Here is a 19,472-nt window from a genome sequence, read left to right on the forward strand (position 1 = left end):
AGATAGCGCAGCTGCTGCAAGACACTACAGCTGCTAGAGTAACTTTGAGTCGGAGTTTTCCAAACTAGCGCAGAAATCCCACCGGTCCTGGCCGAGAGCCGTGGCTTTGAAAGCATCTGTCAGATGCCTACGACTTACGACTTCGCACCCCATAAGCGACACTGTGATCCCGAAAAGCGGTTGAGTGTCCCTACCCCAGCGCCCCCAGGACTCTCCCGAGAGCCGGTCCCCCCATGCTGGCGCGGACCCCGCTCTGCTCCCGCAGGCTCAGAGGCGGTGGGTCATCCCCGGGCCGGGAGCGATCCGTGCGGCTGAGCCCCCCTCGGCTCTGCCCCGCTCTGCGGGCGGTGGGAGCGATCCGCAGGGGTGCCGGGGCGGAGGGGCCGAGCCAGGGGGCCCCTGGGCCGGTGGTCCCGCCCGCCCCGCTCCGCCATTGGCCGCGGCGCCCCCGCCCGCCCGGCCTGGCCCGGCCGCCCCCGCTGCCCGCGCTTATAGCGGCGGGACGGCGCTGCCCTTCCCGCTGGGAGCCGCCGGGATGCGCTCCGCGCCGAGCTGTGCGCTGCTGGCGCTGGCGCTGCCCATCCTGGCGCTGCCTGCCGAGCGGCTGGCGCTGCTCCCGCACGGAGAGGAGCGCGGCGATGCCGCGCTGGAGAGCGGGGACGACGAGCGCTCGGCGGCGCTGGAGCTGAGCACGGCGCTGCGCTTCTACGGCGCCGCCGTCCGCTCCCTCTACGTGAGTGAGGGGCCCCCCTTTGGCCGCCGGAGGGTCGGGACGGCTCCTGAGGGCTCCGCGGGGCGCTTTGGGGTGGGGTGGGATGGGATGGGATGGGGTGGTACTTGTTAGGTTCCATGTCGGTTGTGTGAGCGCCGAGGTCAGAGGTCGGTCCAAAGACCTGAATTGTTCCAGCTGTGTTCAGCTGGGTGTTAGGGTCCTGTTAATATCCCTTTCACGCTGTGGCTGTTGCCGATTCTTCACAGTCTGTACTGGGAGACGATTCAACAGGTAGTAGGAGGGTAAAGCAAATGTGATCGATTAACCAGAATGAACGCCGCTCCTAGTGCTTATACACACGGAGTGTGTTCAGCTAAGAAACATCCTCACTCTAGTCTGTTTTATGTGTTTCAGCATACTGAAGTCAAAAAAGTGAAACTATGAGTGTCTTAACTAGCAGCCTGACATGTCCAAGACTTGCACCTCTTAGCATCAAAAGTGCTTTCTGCCCCTTAATGTCTTGGGTGCTCTCGGATGTTCATTGCTTAAGAGTCTCTTGGGCAGGGGAAATCCACATCCAGAGTAATTGCAGGCTTTGGGCTGTAGGCAGATCTCAGCCATGTGTGTGTGCTTTATAGCAGAATCTGTATCCCAGAGCTGCATGTGCACGTTTATAGCTAATGGAGGGTGTTTAGTATTGGAAGGTGGGATTGAAAACAGATTGTCTGGACAGATTGTCTGGAGCAGAGCTGCTCAAAAGTAGCCATAAAAACTGTTTAAAATGGCAGCACGTCTTCTGAACACTGCAGGAGTACTAAATTTTTTATCATTGCCTCTTTTTGCCTGCAGCCTCATCTAGGCTGGCAGTTAAAAGACCTTGGTAGGGAAGGTGCAGTATGTTCAGTGTGTTAATCTGATAAATTAAACCCATCTCCCTGTCCAAATATACCAGTGTGTTTTAGCACTGTGGGTCTAAGATGCAGCTCTGTGGACTAATCTACATGAAGACACTTGGGAAACTAGAGTTCCCTTCTGACTGCAGTCATGCAAAGTTTGATGTAGTTCCCATGTACTTGACCCTGTTTTATGGGTTTTCACTGAACATGCTTGCATTGCACTGAATTATATTCTGCCACTTATGTTCTTTTTCATTGTCCACACTGCCCCAACTTGGATAAATCCTGGCAATTGTACCTGAAATATGAACTTCTGTGGGATTCAAGTTATTCATGTATGGAAAATGGGTGTTGTTCACTGAGGCTGGCAGTAAAGATAAAGTATTAAGTGGAGTTCAGACTTCAGTTTGACCCTTAGTTCATTGTCTTGTCTTCTGTACCCTAAGTTTGGCCACTCATTAGCCAACCTAAGTAAAAGATACACTTTTTAAAACACAGGCATACACTTGAAAGATAGTGGGCTGTATATCCAGCCACTGAGAAGCAAAGATAACAGGTAATGTGTCAGGTAAGGGGACAGAGTTTTCAAAGAGCAGTAAACGGATTAACCACACCAGGTTTCTTAAGTTTAGTGATCTTTTTACTTGCCCACGCCCTGAAAGTTCTAGGGATAGTTCTAGTTAGCTTTTGTCTGAAAGAATAGTCATATAAATTTTATTTCAGAATCACTTTTAGGACTTTGCCAGCGTGATTACTCAATACTAAGGATGGGCAGTTTTAATGAATGGCATTTCAGTATCAGTCTACACACTATGCAGAGGTCTTTATCATGTATTGAATCTGACACAGAGTACTGCAAAACAGAAGCACAGTACAAACTGTGAACAGGTAGGAAAAAGAGAAGTAAACCTGTTAAGGAAATGTATTGAGCAGTTTTAAAGGTGCCTTCACACCATACATTTTTATGTATATTTGCAATGAGTACTTATTAAACTCTATGACGTTATTTAGCAAGCTAGATTTACCAACGTATTGCTAGTTGGTCGTAAATGTTATCAAGCTGATACAATTAACATGTAGTACATGTGATAATACACAAAGGAGTTCCTAGATCAGATTTTGTGTTGTGATTAAATATTTCTTTCTGTATGATTCATCAGGATAACGTGGTAAGCTTATCTTAATTTTTGAGAACTTGATTTTTGGCCTTCAACCAGTTAAAAATTTGTGGGTTCTCTTTCCATTTTTTTCAACGGTCTAGAAACTGAGTTGTTTGAGTTATATCTATACATGACTAAAAAGGCAAGGAGTTCTGAGAAACAATTGTTTAATATCAGCTTGTCATAAAATCCTTGGCAACAAAGCCTATTTTCATAGACAGAAGAGAGCTTTTTTATTTCATAAGTGGAAACAGACTTTCACATACCGTAATCTTCAATATGGTGTTTTCCTATGAAAGATTTATAACATTGAATCCAATCACTAAGCAAACATATTTGTTTTAATAACACACTTTTATTAAGGCTTTTTCAGTTTACACTAAGACTCATTAATATGGAAAAATAAAAGGATTGGGGATTACCTTTATTTGGGGAAGAATCCAGGATCCTTTAAGGCAAACTTGGCTCAATTTTTAAATCCTTACTTTTATTAACTTGCTAAATTAATAGTTGGTTATATTGGTATTAGAAAGCTTTGCTGCTTTAAGTCATTTGTCACTTCATTGTGAAAATAAATTTAATTTTTCTTATATCTCTTACTCAGAAACATTCAAGTCCTTAAAATGTCTAGTCACTGAAAAGGGAAAAAAATGCCTCATTAGTTTGAAACTTGAATTTTTGTAGTACACACAGAGATACACTTTTTCTCTTAATAAAAGTGCTTCATTAATTTGCACTTCCTTCTTCTCATTTGGTTTTCTGGGTGGACCTATAATAGTGTGTGTGTGTGATTTGTTCTGCTACAAACCCCAAATGTATGTTAACTATGTGTGTAATCCAGAAGTTTAACATGCTAAAAATACATCTATGTTAGTTCCTGTCAAGTTAAATAGTGTTATACCCTAAAAGGAAGGATATACTGTAACGCTGGTCTTTAGACAACGCCCACCTCAGGCCTTTTTTCTTCCCCTTTCCCTTTTGACAGGAATGATGCTCTGATGAAACCCAGTGTATACTCTGAATTACTTCTCTGTGTTTTGTGATTTGCACTTTAACCTCTCTGTGTGAATTTAAAAGAAACAGGGTGAAGTTAAATTATACTATTCGCCATCTTTGTCAATATAAATATATTGTTAAAGCTAAAAATGTTTTTTTATTATTAATAAGTGTTCTTTCTCTACACTAAAAATCACTGCACAAAGTGAGCAGTTTGTATATTTATTTTCATTTAATGGCTTGCAAGTGCTTTCTGGATGATAGAGTACACGCAACCAAACATTCCCTTAACATTTAAAAGTGAATTATCTTGTTTATAAACTACAAAAAAATGGGTTTGGCACTTTGCATCTCCTTAATAAAATTACTTTTTGCATTAAAGTTAGAAAAATAGGAAAAGAATAGTCAGAAGCATGTCCCTAATAGGTGAAAAGAGGAGGGCTGTTTCTTCTGGTTTCTGCTTTACTCTGTGGTATTAACTGGTCCTGATTGTATTTTCTCTTAATGTTATTTTAATCTCTGCCATAAATGGGGGATCATGAAGCCGCAGAGTCTGCACACACCAAATCTGATGAAGAGCATGGAATTTGTTTAAAATACTTCAAACACCAGTCATCTCTCACAAGAGGATTTAGAGTGGGAGTAGGGCTGCTTGTGTACAAAATGTGTAAGCAAGGACAAGGAAGGAAAACCCTTTTAATTGGCTCTAAATTCATTACTTTAAAGATGGAGTGCATCTCCTTGCTAAAGGTCTTAGCAAACAGACCATAATGCCCCCCATCCTCCATACTGTCTTCCAGCGGTATAGTACATTTGGTGGGTTTTCATTTTCAGGTCATGTTTTAGCTTTGCTTTGTAGGAATATGAGGCATTTTCTAGAGTACAGATGTTACAGGAGTTCTGGAAACCTTTCTGGACTAGACTTCTGTTGCATGGATGACTGTAATTGCAGGGTCTATACTGAGGTAACCCATGGTGTCTTTTTAGTTCTGTATTCCTAAAATTCATAATTCACCTTAGGATCTGTGGCCATTTTTAAGTCATAAATGATTAGAGAAAAAATTATCACAATACTCAGCTTTTTCTACCCCTTTCTAACATGATCTCCTTTTCCATTGGGCTTGTGCAGATTATTTACTGCTTATATATCTTAGATATACGGTTCATACGTAAAGCCAACTTGCCAGTTTTTACATGATCTTAACTTTTTTTAATATTTTACACTGTAACTGCTACTGAAATTATACATCTTCAGACAATACAGTCAACATGTGTCAAACCACTTTTAAAGTAAATTCTGATATACTGTGGGAACTATTTGCTAAGTTTAGCTAATAGTTTTGTGCTAACCATTATCCAGTTATATGCCAAGCTGACTGACTACCAGCCCGTGGCAAGGGGCATGCTCTGACCCCCTGAGTAGCCAAAGGAGTGTTCAAGGTATAGGTGTGTTTTGTATATGAAGGGATGATTGGTATCCTGAGTTCTCATACTAGACTTCTCCTGATTTGCTGTATGCAGCTGTAGTAATGGTGGTCCAGATTTTAAAGGATGTTACCAAGACACTTGCCAAGGCTGTATCCTTGATGGGCTTGCACAGCCCACAATTTCTCTGTGAAGAATATATGTGGCCTCTTAGCAGCCTCCTTGTTTCCAAATTTATGTAGTGGAAAAAGGGGAAGAAAGATTTGGAGACGATGAGAGTGATCAGAGACTGAGAACAGCTCTTATACAGGGAGTGCATGGATAGACTGGGGTCTTCATTCTGGAGGAGAAATGATGTAGTGGGAGAGACTGGATAGGATTTTTGTATGTCCCAGTACAAAAACTAGGGGTCATCAAATGAAGCTGGAAGCCAGACCGAAAACAACTAAGAGTTGGAGAGACCTCAGGGTTTGAGTCACAGATTCGTGGAGCTCCTTTTCCAGGGATTTTGTGGATGCATAAAGTTTGCATGTGTTGAAGGGAAGACTTAACAAATTTGTGAAGAGGTCCACAGAGGATGAATAAACAGTCAAACCACAGGGAATCTCTCGAGGTGAATGTGGTTGGAGGCTGGTCAGAGAAGTACGTGCATGTCTTCTTGTTTTGCTTAATCTGTAAGCTGGCAGCTACAACTGGGGACGGACTACTGGGTTAGATGGCCTTGCAGTCTGAGTCACAGTGGCCATTCTGACGCACTTCTAAGCATCTGTAAAGACTGCATAAAGTTGAGTACATCTTGACTGTGTGATCCACAGCAGCCAGCAGCAGTTTGTTCTCTTTGAACTCACAGGAATTCCTGTGAGTAAGATCAATATGCAGGAGATTGCAGCTTTAGTTTCACAGCTTGTAGTGACAGTTTTGGGACCTCTTTTCCTTTCTAAGTCCCCTCTCTATGTGGTAGCAGCTCTAGAGTGAGTGCCTGGCTGCTTGCAGGTAGTCGGATGTGTCCTGTTATGCAGTTCAAGACCTGGAAATAAGTTTGTATGTGTCTGATTCATGCAGTGCCACACATATCTGGAAGAAAGGCCTGGGACACAAAGCTGTGTTAGAGCAGTTTGTACACCACCCCAAGGCCTGACACCTGTAGTCTTACTCGCTGCTTATGTGTGAGAGCCAGCTCTGGTTTGCCAGCGGAGTTTGGCTGTCACACCTGGACGTGCCCTAGCACCTACTGTATGTATGTGTTTGCTTCAGTTTTAGTCAGAGATGCTTGACTCTGAGTCATTGTCTCACTGACCAGTTAAATCTCACTGAGCCACTCTGTATGCATTTTCAAACTGATAGTTTCACTTATACATGTTAACGCTTTCTTTTCTTCTTTCAAATAATAGACCCAGTTTTCCACTGAACTGTGTCAGAGCACTCAGCTGTAAGAGAATTTGTAGGGCCTGCTGTGGAAATTCTGCCTCCATAGCCTCTGGAATAAGAGCTGTGCTCACAGCATGTCTTAAGCATGAGCAGCAACTTCTTGTCAGCCTCTCACAGTAGTAAAGTTCCTAGGAGGATGTTTGTAGTGAAGTGAAAATTAAAGCAGTCCTGGCGAGGCAAAGAGAAATCTGTACCTCTTCCCAAAAGACTTTCACCCAAACTATTACAATATTTAAGCATGGAACGTGTAGATTAGTTCTTTGCTCAGAGGTTTTATCGGCTTCTGAAGCAATGGTGAGTGAGTAGATATATCTTTGTTAGAAGAGGCAAGAAGTGTCTGAAATTTAAATAGCTAAAATCTTTATCTAGGGAAAAAAAGGTTGGTCTATCCATAAAGTAGACATCTGGTTTTAGGGAACTTAAATATCAGGACTCCTGACATGGGATAAAAAAAAATAAAAAAACCAAACAACTTGGAAAACCCAGTTACTTTTCAAATACAAACCTGATTTTTGACTCAATTTCTTTTTGAAATGCGATGAAAATACTGTGATCTAGAGCACCTATGTATAGGAGACAGCTATATGAACAATATCTGTGTTACAATTTTCATCTCTTTATTAGGTTACCACTAATGGGATTATTGCAGTGAATGAACCTTCAGGTGAAGAAGAATATCTTGGTCAATTCCCAGTGAGTTTTGGGGCTATTGCTCCTTTTATGGCTGACTTGGACACAACAGATGGGCGTGGAAATGTGTATTACAGAGAAGATTCATCGTCGGATGTCTTGCAACTTGCATCAGACTACATCAAAAGAGGTTTTCCTGAGACTGCTTTTGATCCCAGCAGTGTTGTTATTGCTACCTGGAAGCTTGTGGGTCCTTACCAGGCACCAGGAGAAGATCATGCTTTGGAAGAAAAGGTGAGTTTTACTCAGAGCTTTAAGTGTAACTCTGTAACTTACTATTTTGAGGGCTTGAATTGCTTTGTGTTTAAATGAATACCGCAGAGTTAAGAACGTATTTTATTGTTGAAAAGGCTGTAGCAAAATAGGAGTTTCCAGAATTTTTACTTGATTTTCTTTTTTACAATATTTTATTAATTAAAAAGAAAATTTTTGATACATAGCTGATGTCTTTGTATTCCCTGACAACTCTTTGAATATTGAGTGTGATATGGTAATAACTGAAATAGTAGAATAACCTGCCCTCCCTCCTTGCAATATAATCCTACTGGCTTGCCTTTTTCAACAGACTCCAGTCATTTGATGTCAGACTACATAAAATCTGATAAGTATGTGGACTAGTAGGAACTGAAGACCATTTTAAACAGATGATGTTGAATTCACAAAAATCTCGTGTTTTGTAGCTAGGATTGAATGAAAAAACAGTTAGAGGTTTTTTATTATTATTACTCACCAAGCATTTCCCCCTTTTTAAACCATTTGGGTACTATCCTGCATGGATATGTAATTTTGTACACCGTAATTATCCCAGCTGATTGGCTTGCTCACAGTGTATCAACTTGAAAACATTACTACAACTTAAAATCTTTTTATGTCAACAATAAATTCTTTTGCCTAACTCGACACAAGTATTGTGTTCATAATAACAGTTTTGCACTCAGGTAGCAATGAATACTGGTGTCTGAGGTACTGTCTTAATGGTTCCTACAGTAAGCAGGAATGTTCCTATGGGTAAAGGCTTGAAGGAATATGAAACTTGAACTTTACTTTAAATATTCTGTAGAACTTATAATTGTTGTGTTTTGGGCAGCCTCTCTGACTATTTTCTACAGATTTAACTTTAATAATGTTTTCTCTTTCATGTTTATGAATGCTAAAGCTGAAACTGCCTTAGCAAAATATAAACCTGTGTAATGTTGACTTTTCTTAGGAAGTACATGATACATTATGTATGATGGAAATTCTAATGTTGATTTTGTGTTTAAAAAAAGGAAAAGTATTATTCTGTTGTCTCTCACGACTATTTTTACATGAGTAAATGAGTGTTAATGTTTTTTTTCCACAGAGAAACACATTCCAGGCTGTTTTAGCCTCTTCTGACTCCAGTTCCTATGCTATTTTCCTTTATCCAGAAGATGGTTTGCAGTTCTATAGCACATACTCCAAAAATGGCGATGAAAATATTCCTGCTATGGTTGGCTTTAGTCAAGCCTCTACAAACTACTACTTTTGGGAAAAGCCAGGATCCTACAATGTCATTGCTAATGATGAAGACAGCATTAGAAACCTGTACAAGTATGCTTTTTTCCTTGTTTAAACTCCTAAAGAGTTCCATGGTTTTCTTAATTGTAGCATGAATTACTGAGAACTAAGAAGATGCCCTTAGCCATTGCATGAGAAATCACAAAGTCTGCCACTGATAAACATTCACCCTCTTGAGGAATATGAGTACTTTGGTATAATTTTTCAAAGATCCACAGTTCCGTTGTCAGTGTTAGGAATTGCTGTGTACTCAGTTGTTCTACAAATTGTACCACTTAGACTTCAATTCTTTATGGTGTATCCTAGGCAACCCTTTTTTTGAAAGAAGGAGTGAACAAGAAGGAAAGGGATTGAGTTAGAAAGTTCTAGTAAGTGGCAGCAAGATATTTGTGGCCAAAATATCTCCTTCTGTTCCCATTACTTTGGAGACAAGAAATCTAGACATTCTCAGAGCTCTGGGTATGGAGAATAAAATGCTACCTGAACTGTCAGGGGTGTTTCACAGCTGAATACACTGTACCTGTAGATAAGTACATAGATAAGATAATTCAACAGTTTTGTCCTGACGCTCCTCAGTGAAGGAGAACATCTTGTGTAGGCTAGAAATACCCCACAACCTTTGCTTGATTGTTTTGATTTGGCATATGCTTCTCTTGACAGGAGCAGCAATGCTGGGAAGCAAGGTGTCTGGGTGTTTGAGATTGGTAGCTCATCTGACAGCATTGTGCCTGCCAAGATCAGCAATGTTTTGGAGAGCCTAGACCCTGATGAAGAAGACCAGGAGATGACTTCTAAACCATTTATGTCAGACTACGGCTCCACTGAAATAACACAGCAGTATATCACAAGTAGTACAGACAGCACCGAAGAAGATCAGCACCATATTACGTACAGCGTTCCTCAGTTAACTGCAGAAGACTTTCTGACTCCATACCATGATGTAACAGGAACACCTTCAACTGAGTCTTTTTACAGTCCTCAAGATTTCCCAACAGCAAAAGCTCCACCTCGCCAGTTTCAGGTCCAGCGGTTCCCCCCACAGCAACCTCAAGTCATAGATGTGGAAGAATTTGATGAAACTGGAATAGGTAAGGGCTTTTTGTACAGCTTAGCTCCTACCACCAAAAATACACAAAACCAACCAATAAACAAAAAATCCCCAAACTAAAAGCAAATGAACAAAAAAACTAACAACAAAAAAACCAGATGTGGCAAAAATTGAATTGCTAAAGAAATTATCTGTTTCCTTCTCACTGTTTTCATATCTGAAAATCTGGACACATTTCATAAGTTTGTTATTCATCAAGGTAGTCAACTTGGATGTTGTCTGATTCAGATCTTGCCAGTCAAATAAACTAGTTTCTTAATCAAGCTCACAGACCTTTCTTAGATATGCTACTGAATACAAGTGACTTAATAAAGGTTGGGAATAGAAACTGCTGTAAAATTTGTTGTCTAGCATTTCATGGCTTTCAGTCTTATGCGGGTGGAATTAGCAATTTTAAGTTTTGATAAAGTGTTTGTAGAAATGTCAGAGTAGTGTGACGGACTGGCCAGATGTTTCTTGAAGCAGGTGTGAGAATTGCTATCTCCATGAAATAGTAGGGTAAACCAGTTAGGATTACAGGGTGCATTGGTTGCTGCACCATCCTGGATACTGTATTGATGTGGTTTTTTCTAAGGTTGGGAAAGTCTCCTTTTTGATTTGGTTTGGAAACAAGAGCAGGTTAAAATTATGGTGTTTAGTTTTGGCAAGAAGTTTAAACCACTGAAGTCAATAGAATTAAACTGTTTTCTAATTAAAAAATTAAGCAGCTGAAGTCCTGATGTTTTCTGCAAAATAATAGACTGTTACTTGCATATTGCAAGGTTAGCCAAAATCGATTGCAATAATTTGCTTTCCTTAGAGAGAAAATGAAAAAGCTAATCAAGTGAGTTCAGAGATGCTTTTAAACTAGACCAGGGAGATGTGAATGATACAGTAATTACATGAAGCATAAGTGTCTGGTCTTGTTTTCTACAGTGTTTCGCTACCACACGGATGTCCAACAGACCTGTGCTAACAATCGTCACCAGTGCTCTGTTCACGCTATCTGCAAGGATTATCCCAACGGATTTTGTTGCAGTTGTATTGCTGGTTACAAAGGAAATGGCAGACAATGTGTAGCAGAAGGTAAACTCTTTGAAAGTAGCAATTACATATGGCAATCCTGAATGATGTGAGCTGGTTTAAATACTAAAAATTTTTGAAAGATTTATCACTGAGATATTTTAAATGGTATTTTAAGCAGTGAGCAGTACTTTCCAAAGTGCTGCACTTTTTTGAATGAAACAAATTATTTTAAGTGGTCAATTATATGCTTTATGCATTTTAACACGACTTTCTAGGAAAAATAAACTCTTCCATAAGTGACATAATTTGGAAGATAGCATAACATTAGGTGGTATTTGATAGAATTAGTCATGAAGTTTCACTGTGTTATAATCTGATATGGTACTCCCTCTAGAAATGGATGGTTCAAGGGGATGAACAAATTAACTTTGATCATTGAACTAAAGAGCATGGCTCCTCTTTGTCTGACTCTTAAGCTGCTTTACTAAAGGGCTGATCTGCAAGATTTTTGTTAAATACCCATTTAAACTTTGTTCCCGTGTAAAATCCACAAAGGAATTTCTTATGTATACACTTGTAATCCTCACAGTGATTTGACTCAGAGTATAGATGCATTTCAACAACTCAAATAGCTGACTGTAGACTTGGTGTTTTATAAGCCAGGAAAGCAAAACCTAGTACTTGGCTTTCAGTTGATAAAATTGTATTTTCTGTAGAAAGAAAAGGATCTGATGATAATGGAATTTGAACTTCCATGTAGGAATTATATACAGGAGAAAACTAGCAATACAAAATAGTTATAACACCAACAGTCTTCAGAAAGGTCAATAGTTTAGAGTCAAAAAATGCAATAGGTTGGAATAGAGGTCTATTACTCTAACACCTAGTGGTGTCAGCCTTCTAATAGGGAATGAACAAATTTACATTTGGTGTTTATTGATATAAAGTGTGATCTTCAAAAGAAGTTTGTGTGCCACTTACTGTCAGATATACTGTAACAGCATTACAGAGTTATCCGTGAAGACAAAACTGTTAATGAGGATAAAGGGCATCTCTTTAGGCAACTTTGGCTATTTAGGCATCTGTATAATGTCAACAAACATGCACATATGTACATAAACCAGTAAATACATGGCAATTTCTTGTTTTAATTCTGTAATTGTTTGTTCTTTATTTTAACACTAATACCTTTGAACGTAGAGAGTGCTCTGAACATGTTTCTTGGAGAGTATGAGGGAATTGTCACTTTGTTCTGATGCATTGTATTGATTTGCCAGGTTCTCCTCAGAGAGTCAATGGGAAGGTCAAAGGAAGAATCTTTGTAGGAAATAATCCTGTTCCAATTACATTTGAGAACACTGATCTCCACTCCTATGTTGTGATGAACCAAGGGCGTGCCTACACTGCTATCAGCACAATCCCAGAGACCCTGGGGTATTCTTTGCTACCTCTTGCCTCTATTGGAGGTATCATAGGATGGATGTTTGCAGTGGAACAGCAAGGATACAAAAATGGATTCAGCACTACTGGTAACTTCTAAATTAACACAACGTTCAAAACTGTGCTATGCTCTTCTGTGTCTTGATAGAAAAGAAATGCGTATTTAGAACAATACATGGCAAAACTACATATATTCTGAGCTACAAATTGATTCTTTGTAATCAAACTTCTCACCATTTTTGTGTTTACAATATATAAATACTGGATTTTTTAATTTACTGTCAGTGTATAAGCATGCAAGTGGGTTAGAAAGAAGATTGGCTTGGCCAGTTCCTGCTCAAGAAAGAGATTACTGAAAGCACCTGATTTTTTTGTTTGTTTGTTACTAGAATGTACAGAGCTACTGAAAAAAAAGCTGCCTCTATATCTTCAAGAAGTCTAGCATCTTAATTTAGTAATGGCAGCAATGGAGCAGAAGAGAAGTGAAAATCTGGCCTCATGAGGGTCTGAAATTCGTAACAAAAGCAACTGCTGCATGACATGCAAACGACTCACTGAATTTGAGGGAAACCTCTGTTCACAATTGAAGCTTTGCATAAGGGTGTGAGGCCAAAGCTGTGCAGCTGTGCTGTAGTTGCAGTCTGTTCTAGGAAAACATGTTTCTTTTTAAAATTTTATCCTTTACAGCCCTGTAATATGAATTTACTTGAACACAACTCTCTGTTTTGGGGTTTTCTTGGCTTTGGCATTTTGGAAGTTTGTTCTGGAATTTACGCCATACATTTCACTTGATTTTGATTTGGAAACAGATGTACTGGACTTTTAATTTCTTTTTTTTTTTTTTAAACTTTCTGTACTCCTAATGGAAATTTTCTCTAAACTGCCCTTTTAAATAGTAGGATAAGGCCTACTGTTATTAGCTTGGTCAGAACTTTTTTTTTTTTTTTTTTTAATTAAAAAAACCCTGCTTCCTTAGGCTTGTTTGCAATTTATCATGTTCATTGTTAAAGATAGTATCCAAGGATATTATCAGTATATCTCTGAAAGTTAGTTCATTAGAAACATGGTATATTAGCAATTGGACCATATCAAAGCTTGCAGAAAATAGTAATTTGTATTTATCTACTAAAAGCAATATTTTAAACAGAAGGATTCGGAAACAACTATTAAGTGGTTTAACTAATGCTCTTTCTTTAGGTGGTGAGTTTACACGGCAAACAGAAGTAACTTTTCTTGGCAACAATGAGAAGCTGGTTGTAAAGCAGAAATTCAGTGGTATCGATGAGCATGGTCACCTTACCATTAGCACAGAAATGGAGGGCAGAATACCTGAGATCCCATCTGGTGCATCAGTTCATATAGAACCATACACTGAACTCTATCACACTTCTAGTTCTGGTAAGGTTCCCAAAGAATAAAATGATAAGAAAGTGCGTGTTTCTTAAAGCAGGGACTAAGACAATCCAAAAACCATTATTTTATTCCCATTTTAGCAAGTGTATTTAGGACCCTTTGATTTATGGAAAGTTGCTTTTTGCTTCTTAGGAACAGCTCCCAAAAGAGGGTGGATTTTGAGTGGGACAACGCAAATATTTTGAATTTTTTATTGAAAAAAAATTTAAATTTCCCTTAACTGATGTTTGCAAAACACTGTCAATTTCCCTTTTTGTTGGCCTGGTTTTTACACTGTTGATGGCAGCGTATAATTTGCAAAGTTTTTTTGTAGATCCAGAGAACTTTAGTAGGAGCTGTACTGGTGTATATTTTTCTGTGGTAATGTCATTAAGTGAACCTTGTTGTCTGACTGTGTACACCAATTATTTACCGGTATGTGTCATTGCAACAACTTTTGCAAGCGTTTATCAGTATTATTTGAGCTGACTTTTAAAAACTGACTAGAAAACTAGGAACCTCTTAATTCCCTTATCAGTTTCTCTCCTCTCTCTCGCTTCCTTTATCACAGGTTCTAGATTTCCTGAGAGCCATTCTTCATTCACTATTTACAGGGCAATCTCCCTTCTTTTGCTTTCCTCTTCTGGGAAAAAATTGATTGTTTCAATATAGAAATAAAGAAAGTGAGGTTGGAGTGTTGCTGCTGGTCAGCTAGCCCAGCTGTCGAAGAGAAGTAAAGAGGTGCACCCATATGCACACGAATACTGGAGAGACTGCACTTTGTTCCAGGGGTTCACTTTTGGTTGGTAGAGATAGCAATGATGCAACTACACCATTTTTAGCTGCCTTATATTCACTAACGTCTGGCTTTGGTAGCCGGTGATGAACCCCTCTTGTGCTTCGCCTGTTGTTATGGACTGAGAGGAGGAGAAAGTGGAAGCAGTAGGAAGCTTCTGCCTCATGATGAACAACGTGAAGTTTGGGAGAGGTTGTTTGTGCAGCATGTGCTCTATAGAACACTTGCCTACTTGGCAGAAATGCTTTTACCTTCCCATGGAGGTAAAATCAGAGGCCCTGGGGGGAGGCTGGATTTGATTTACTAGTACTCAAACAGCTGCTATTCTGTTGTCCTATGGCCTATCTAACAGTCTGTTACTTAGCAGAAATCCATCTTTTGCCAGTTGTTGGAAATGGATTGGTATAGGTGTTTTCTGATATCCAAACAATGATGTTCTGAGGACTTTCCTGTTGGTGGGAGGATCCATGAGACCTTCTTTGAAGAGCTTTCGTCACGATTTTTCACAGCATAGAAAACCGTTGTGAAGAATGTAAGAGCTCTCAGACAGGCAGCTCCTTCAGGACTCTGTTAAAATCCAGAGCTAATAGCCTACAATGAACAAAAAGTAGCTGTAGTTTAGTGCTGATGGCTCTTGTCCTCTAGCTTGTAGATCCGTTATAAATTGACTGAAAGGAACCTCTGAGTTTGCTGAGCTTGAATTTTCCTTTCATTACTTGGAAACCACAAAATAAAGTTAAATTTTTAAAATATGTCAAAATAAATCAAATTACTCTATTTAGTAATGCTGTGACACCTGAGAATAGAGTAAGTGTAGTCAAGTGTATTCCTCTTCATGGAAATATGTCTGTTTTCATTGCTTCTTGCCTTTGAAATGTCCTGTTTACACTACACAGACTGCATCCCAATTTTGCAGATAACATTTGGCAGGGTACTTTTGATCTCTGTTCTGATCAGTGTGTTTGCTGTCATGTTGTAGTGATCACTTCATCATCCACGAGGGAGTACACAGTGACAGAGCCAGAAAGGGATGGAGTTGCTTCCACGTACACGGGTGCCTATCAGTGGCGACAGACCATCTCATTTGATGAATGCATTCACGATGACTCTCACCATTCTGCTTCTGCTACTCAGCAGCTCTCAGTGGACAGTGTGTTTGTCCTGTACAACAGAGACGAGCAGATTCTGCGATACGCTATGAGTAATTCCATTGGCCCAATCAGTGGTATGTATGAACTGAAATTTTTTCTCTTTTGCAAGTCATTAAGAACAGGCATCCACGTTTTTCTAGCCTGCCTTAGCTAGGGTATTAATGAGTTAAATTAATTCATTGCCTTAGTCAGTGGAAGTTCAGATCCATCAATTAAGAAGAGAACTGAGACTGTCACAAGTTTGTATTTTTACTTGAGAAAGAGTATTTGAGTGATTATCTCTTCTTGAAATTCAGTGGGGTTTGTGTCTAATTCCTTGAAATACTCTCAACATACTACCTTGAATCTGTTGCCACTCAGATAACTTGAGTATATTGTTTATCTTTACCTAATTTTGTAGTTCCTCTATTACTGAATTTTTTGTATTATCAGAGAAAAGGGTAAAAGAGGGAACTAAGATTCACCATGGGTGTGTTTCTATAACTTATCTTGAAACATGGCATTTTATCTTTGTATTATAGGCAGCCTATGAAGTGTATTTTTTTTCTTTTTTTGGATGAGCTGTCCAAGTTTGCACTAAAATCAGATAAAAAGCAAAAAAACAATTTGAAAATGTACACCAGATGAGTATAAGAAAAAGCTGTGCTCACTTTCATTTGATACAAAATAAAGTTCTACTAATTAAAATGAATAAACCAAGCTGTTAAGAATTGTGTTTTGAGTATACTGTCAATGACTAGAAGATTAACTACTTTTGTCAGTCTTTCTTTTAGAGAGTTTTTTGTGCCTTTTCTTTCTTTTTGGTGCAAAAAATATTTTCTTTCCTTGTCTAATATGTACTATATGCAAGCTTCTTCTGGGACTTAAATGAATGCTGTTTCTTGGATAGTCATCAAGGCTAAATATGATCTCTCTTGTCAGATGGTTCTGCTGATATTAACCGGAATCCTTGCTACACTGGCACTCATAACTGTGACACCAACGCTGTGTGTCGTCCAGGAACTGGAAATCGTTTCTTCTGTGAATGTTCAATTGGCTTCCGTGGAGATGGAAATGTTTGTTATGGTACCAAAAAACTTTAATTTGTTGCAAAGTGAAAGCTAATGTGGAATTTGTTTTCCTTGGGGTGCACTGATCCTCAGAACTAGCCATTTCAGCAAAATGAACTGTCCTGAGAGGCTGGTTTTGAGAAGAATAGGTTAGAGGGTTGCTGGGCTAGCTGAGGTATCTCAATAATCAAATTAGGCAAGTTGGACTGTCTTGAAGGGTGTTTTGCTAGCTTGCAAAGCATCTTTCCTACCCAGTCTGCCTTTTTATAAAACATGTGGGAACTTAGCTGTGAGAAATTTACTGTAATACATGTTCCGGTTAAAACGAATCAACTAGGTTAAAAGTTATGGAGGGAGATGAAAAATGGCATATGCATGAGTGGGCAGAGCACAGATATGTGCAATTCATTGAAATAATCTTTTTCTTGATCTACTTTGAAAATCCTTTCTGTTCAAGAAGATTATATTTTCCAGCTATGAGTTCATAATGTATTTGGGTTTTGCTTTGTAATCAAATCACAACACAAATACTTGTTTTCAAGAGGTGAAAGTGTGTGTTAATGAAATACGTATCATCCCTATTAGCTAACCAAGTTTTGGGTTTTTTTGATTAAAAAAACCCCAAACAACAATAACAACAACAAAACCCACAAACAAACAAAACCCCAAAGCAAAAAAAAAACAAAAAATCAAAACAAATACCAAAACATGACTCTTCTCCCTCTTCAACTTTTAAATCAACTTGCAAATGAAAACAACAGCACCACATTGTCCCTTCTGGTCCTCTGGTGCTGTGAGTTGAGCAGCAATAGATTAGAGATGTATATGCATAGTGAAAGGGGAAGTCTTTCATAAAGTTCATTCTCCCCCAGCAGTCATCACTGCTGCTGATCACCTTCTAGGCTGCATTTTTTTCCCCAGTGGCTCTTCTTCCCTCTACAACTTCCTGTGACATCCCCTTATTACTTCATTATAAAGCCTCTTCTGGTTTGCTTTTTTTCTTTTTGGTGCCAATTAGATGAGGATGCAGTTACCTGAAAACTTATTTTCAGGTTCCTAATGTCTCTTAAGAGCTACGGTCTAGGCAAGATGTGGCTGAAATTATAAGACTGCTATTAATCAACAGTTCCAAGTTTCTGTTTTTCTGGCATCCAGATTAAATGCCTCTTTGTCATAACCAAAATCCTCATATATCCTAGATATTGATGAGTGCTTGGAGCAACCAGGTCTATGTGGCAGCAATGCAGACTGCAATAACCAACCAGGAACCTACCGTTGTGAGTGTGTCCAAGGATATCGGTTTGCAGCAGATGGGCGGACTTGCGTTGGTGAGTTTCGCATTTCTTGAAAGCGTTGACCACGGGCTTTTGGGCTGTGATTAATCTCACAGGGACACAAACAGTGCTTCACGATCTGCACTGACTTCTAAAGTGAGCTGAATTTAGGAGTTTGTGCTTCAGCTACTGATTACTGGCTTTTTCTGCATTTTCTAAAGGCTGTGCTTTGACTTCTTGGGGTTTTGTGTTTTGTTTCTCTCTTATGTCTAATCCAGAGTTCAATTTAACAGATTACACTTTAGTTACAGGTTCATCCCTTGGGTAAGATGGTGCACAGGTCTAAATCAGTGTGTCTTGGCTGTTGCAGGCTTATTCCAAAGCAATGGTTAACCATGCTGAAAAGAAATTGTAACCACAAATCACTCCACTGTTAAAATCCTTGAGAGTTGGAGAAAATGTGGCTCATTTTAGTGAACATTAAGACCTCAAATTCAGTAGCTGCTGCTGAATTATTTTTATCTAATTTTAAAACTTCATTTCTGAAGGAAGCCTGAGTCAATATGTATTTGCTAGACTAAGGTTACCCTAACAAGAGAGATCTTTTTTCTGTTTGCCCTGTTCCTCACTCAAGCTCTAAAGATTCCTTTTGGAAAAAGGAACCTACAAATGGCTGACAGAAGAGGAATAATGTCAGATAAAATAGTTAATGGCTTTACTTCTAGAGCTGCAACTGTCAGGATGGGATAGAGATTGGATTTGTTTTTGTTTTGTTAGAATATTTGTCTTTGCAACCTGACAGTAATTCTGTACTGACAAACCCTTATGTACTCTTCCAGTATAGTTGGACCGGTTCCTGTTTCTTTTGGAAATGAGTGATAACAGCTAAGGATTGTTTGCTTCTGTTGTGACTGCTTTGTGGTAAAAGCTTAGTTACCCTTTGATCAGTTCATGCATCCATATCTTTCCTCATTATAGCCAAGACTGTTCTTCAGCTAAGACTGAGGAGCCTTTATCTTATAGCAGACAGTTGCTTTACTTCCCTGAAGTTTGTGGCTTTGTATGCTGTGTATTACACTCCATCACAAGCCAAATTTCTCTACTTCAGATGGGATTACAATTAGTCTACTCCTGAAGTCGCAGTGCACCTTAAGTCTCCCTTTGTTGTAGAACAGTCAGAAAAAACTGCTTCTACCAGGCCACTGGAAGGGACAGGGTGAGATGTGGAAGCGCAGCTTTGTTCTTTCCCTTATGTCCACCACTGCACTTTTGTGATTTAGACCTGAAAGGGAACATTATTCCCTCTAGTCATGACCTCACTAAATTCACTATACCACTTTCCCATGAAGTTCATTTCCCACTTTTAGCAAGCACTAAGTAATTCCTTGCCCGGCTCAAAGGATTTCAGTTT

The 19,472-nt window shown here is 39.4% G+C and overlaps 1 protein-coding gene across 1 annotated transcript in view; it reads left to right on the forward strand.

The window, feature by feature from the left end:
* Window positions 1-535: 535 nt before the first annotated feature.
* Window positions 536-19,472, forward strand: part of NID1 (nidogen 1) — a 43,966-nt gene continuing 25,029 nt past the window's right edge. Inside the window, exons 1-10 of the mRNA XM_050316252.1 lie at window positions 536-733; window positions 7,242-7,541; window positions 8,650-8,879; window positions 9,507-9,934; window positions 10,870-11,019; window positions 12,237-12,488; window positions 13,597-13,797; window positions 15,567-15,812; window positions 16,660-16,803; window positions 17,987-18,115. Of these exons, the coding sequence (XP_050172209.1) occupies window positions 536-733; window positions 7,242-7,541; window positions 8,650-8,879; window positions 9,507-9,934; window positions 10,870-11,019; window positions 12,237-12,488; window positions 13,597-13,797; window positions 15,567-15,812; window positions 16,660-16,803; window positions 17,987-18,115 (2,278 nt within the window). The remainder of the gene's footprint in view (window positions 734-7,241; window positions 7,542-8,649; window positions 8,880-9,506; window positions 9,935-10,869; window positions 11,020-12,236; window positions 12,489-13,596; window positions 13,798-15,566; window positions 15,813-16,659; window positions 16,804-17,986; window positions 18,116-19,472) is intronic.

The sequence above is a fragment of the Myiozetetes cayanensis genome, unplaced genomic scaffold, assembly GCF_022539395.1.
Source record: "Myiozetetes cayanensis isolate MyiCay16 unplaced genomic scaffold, myiCay2020 scf2-11, whole genome shotgun sequence".
NCBI lineage: Eukaryota > Metazoa > Chordata > Aves > Passeriformes > Tyrannidae > Myiozetetes > Myiozetetes cayanensis.